General features: G+C 55.4%; 1 protein-coding gene across 1 annotated transcript; it reads left to right on the top strand.

Moving 5' to 3' along the window:
* Positions 1 to 866: 866 nt before the first annotated feature.
* H310_15137 (hypothetical protein) lies at positions 867 to 2,803 on the top strand (the record flags this gene model as incomplete). The annotated part of the gene is made up of 6 exons (XM_008883117.1): positions 867 to 1,075; positions 1,216 to 1,399; positions 1,480 to 1,720; positions 2,004 to 2,152; positions 2,238 to 2,457; positions 2,511 to 2,803. Coding segments are annotated over 6 exons (1,296 nt in total), but the record flags the coding sequence as incomplete, so codon positions are not given.
* Positions 2,804 to 2,886: the final 83 nt, after the last annotated feature.

The raw sequence follows: 2,886 nt of genomic DNA, 5'->3' as shown, positions 1-2,886 counted from the left end.
TTCCCTTGTACGTGGGCGCCAACGGCACTTGCTGTACGCCCATCAAGTTCTCCAGCCGAGGCGCTTCGGCGGCTCGGTCAATCGAAAATGCCGAACGCTGATTCGTCGCTTCGGCAAATAAACCCCATCGTTCGCTGTCGCGGCGAACTTTTTGATTCAGCTCTTCTACCTTGTAGTGTTGCTGCGTATCACATCCGATGCTTGTCGGAGCATATCTTGGTGCGCTTCTGAGATTCTGGCTTGCTCAGCTATCGCTCCTCTTGCTGGCGCACCAACTCCTGTTTCTTCGCGATAGAACCGCTCGCGACTCTTCTTGTTCCTGGCAATTCTTCTCCATCGCCGCTGCCATGGCCAGCTGTCTGGCCGTTTCTTCTTCCAGACGTTGCGCCATGGCACTATGCTGCGCATGGAACTGCGCCAGCTGTTCGTAAGTCATCTGGTTGAAATGACTTGAGGTCGCAGCAGCGCGCTCCACGCTCTGCATCCGTAGCTCGTCCATCTCCGCCTGGTTCGGCGGAGGTAAAGGCACGGCAACCACGGTCTCCATCGACCGTGTACGTGTCACACGAGCCAGCGAGCTCGTGAACGGTAGACCTTCTTGTTCCATTCTTGAACAACAAGTAGCAGGCTGCTACTAAAGAATTCTTTGTTGCGTCTCCACCTGACGGACCTCGCGAAGTCCGTATCCAAAGGCAAATCACGAAGTGGATTCCCCCCAGCGGCAAGCCTACCTTAATCAGTCAGCTGATCCCAGCCACTCTTCCAATTAGTCAATCGAATTGTCCGGCATACTACCCAAGGGAAGTGAACCCTTGGGCTGCCACTTGGGGGGAGCCAAGGGGTTCTGCGAATGGCAAATTCGCAACATGCGGCAACTCGACAGCGTCATTGAGCTGGGCGGATTCATGGAAGACATGAAGCTCAAGGTGGATCATGAGGTCAAGCTACGCTTGACGTTTGACACGGCAGTAGGCACCCTCATGCTGACCAATCTCAAGTGCTGGGTGGCAGCGGCGCCACTGCAAGTTGGCCTGGGCGACCTCATTGTTAGTCGCGACGAAATGGCACGCCTGGGGTATTGCCCCAATTCGTTGCTAGCATCTGCGCGGCGTGCGCAGAGTGTCTATGATCTTGACCTGCTGCGTGGTGAAGAAACGCCGCTGATGGCGGCAATGAAGGTGGTTGAGACGTTTGTGTCGGGGTTTCGGGATTTAGGCGTCCGAAGAAGCCAAGAAGCCTTTACCCTGATGAGGAGCGAGCGTGTTTCCCAGATTTGCAGTCTGGGTGGTTGATGGAAGTCGACCGAATGGCGGTCCGAGCCTTGCTCGACGAGAAGGTGCGCGACTGCGAAGGCGCAGGATGCGCTGAAGTCTTCGCGACACAGCTGTCGAGGCTGTTGGTCCGCTATGAGGACGTGTTTTGACTTACACTTGGTCGAGATGCTCCTGTCGACGTGCACCACTCACCGAGACGTTGAAGCACGGCGCTGAACCCGTCCGATGCAAGGCGCGTCTTCATACGACTCATGTCGCCGAGCTGGTGTCTGCAGGATTATGCTACCGAAATCCCCGTGCGAAATGGTGCTCGGCACCTCTCATAGTCAAGAAACCCGACGCGAACGACTTTCACATGACGGTGGACGTGAGGCCAGTCAACGCTCCGACGGAGCGTATCATCTGGCCTATGCCGATGCTCGAGGTGATCGTGGATCACCTGGCCGGTGCGGAGGTCTTTTTCTCCCTAAATTTCTTCAAGGAGTACTGGCAATTCGCGCTGGACAAGACGTCGTAGTAGATGTTCTTCTATTCACGGACACGGGCGTACTGTATACACGCCGACGCGTGTGTTGATGGGCGGGACCGACAGTGTTGCCTACTGCCAGTCGTCGGTCCAAGAAATGATCGCGACTGAACTCTACAAGTCGCTGTTGATCTGGTTGGACGTTCTTCTTTGATACGAGTAGACCACAGAAGGGCTTCTAGCGGCGCCCGAACGTGTGCTAGAGAAATGCCATCAGCGCGGCCTCAAGCTGAACCCAAAGAAATGTCGGTTCTATGAAACCGAATCCCGCTGGTGCTGGCGCATTCTCTCTTCCGACGGCGTCAAGCAAGACCCCGAACGCATCAAGGAGTTGCAAGATCTGAAGATGCCAGTGACCAGGCAAGTTCTCAGCAATATTTATTTGCGCCATGAACTGGATGCGAATGTCAATACCACGATACAACGTATTCGTGCAGCCGATGACCGACCTCATTGAGTCGGTCTACAAGGCAGCTTGCGGACGGACCCGCCAGAAAGTGGCCAAAGTTGCTTTGGCCGACGTGGGCTGGAGCGCTGCCCATGCAGCGTGTCTCACGGCTTACAAGCAAGCCCTCAGTCGTGTGGTGACGTTAGCTCATCCCAAGCAAGACCGGCTGATCTGTGTGCTTGCTGACGCAAGCGACCTCCATTGGGGAGGTGTGGTGACCCAAATTCCTCACGATCATGCTGATCGTGAGCTGAGGCTCAAGAACATGAGCCGCTCATGTTCCTGAGTGGAACGTTTTCGGGAGCGGCGCAGCGATGGGTGATCGTGGAGAAAGAGGCGTTCTCCATCGTAGAGTGCTTGAAACGGGCAGATTACTTGCTCCACAAGACAGGTGGATTCGCGTTGTTTACCGATCACGACAGCTGGAAGTTTATCTTCGACCCAGCCTCAGTCAACGCCGCCATCCTAAAGTACACGGCGGCGAAGTTGGACCGCTGGGTGTTGCTGCTGATGAGCTACAACTACACGATCTACTACATCGCGGACGATGTTAATGTGTGGGCTAATCTGTTGTCCCGCTGGGGGACAAACGCCAACTTGATCTGCCCTATCGTGCAAGTGCCCTTGAAGATCTCGCC

This window comes from Aphanomyces invadans (assembly GCF_000520115.1).
Source record: "Aphanomyces invadans strain NJM9701 unplaced genomic scaffold supercont1.187, whole genome shotgun sequence".
NCBI lineage: Eukaryota > Oomycota > Saprolegniomycetes > Saprolegniales > Verrucalvaceae > Aphanomyces > Aphanomyces invadans.
Note: the sequence above shows the minus strand (reverse complement) of the source record. Positions and strands in the feature narration are given on the sequence as shown.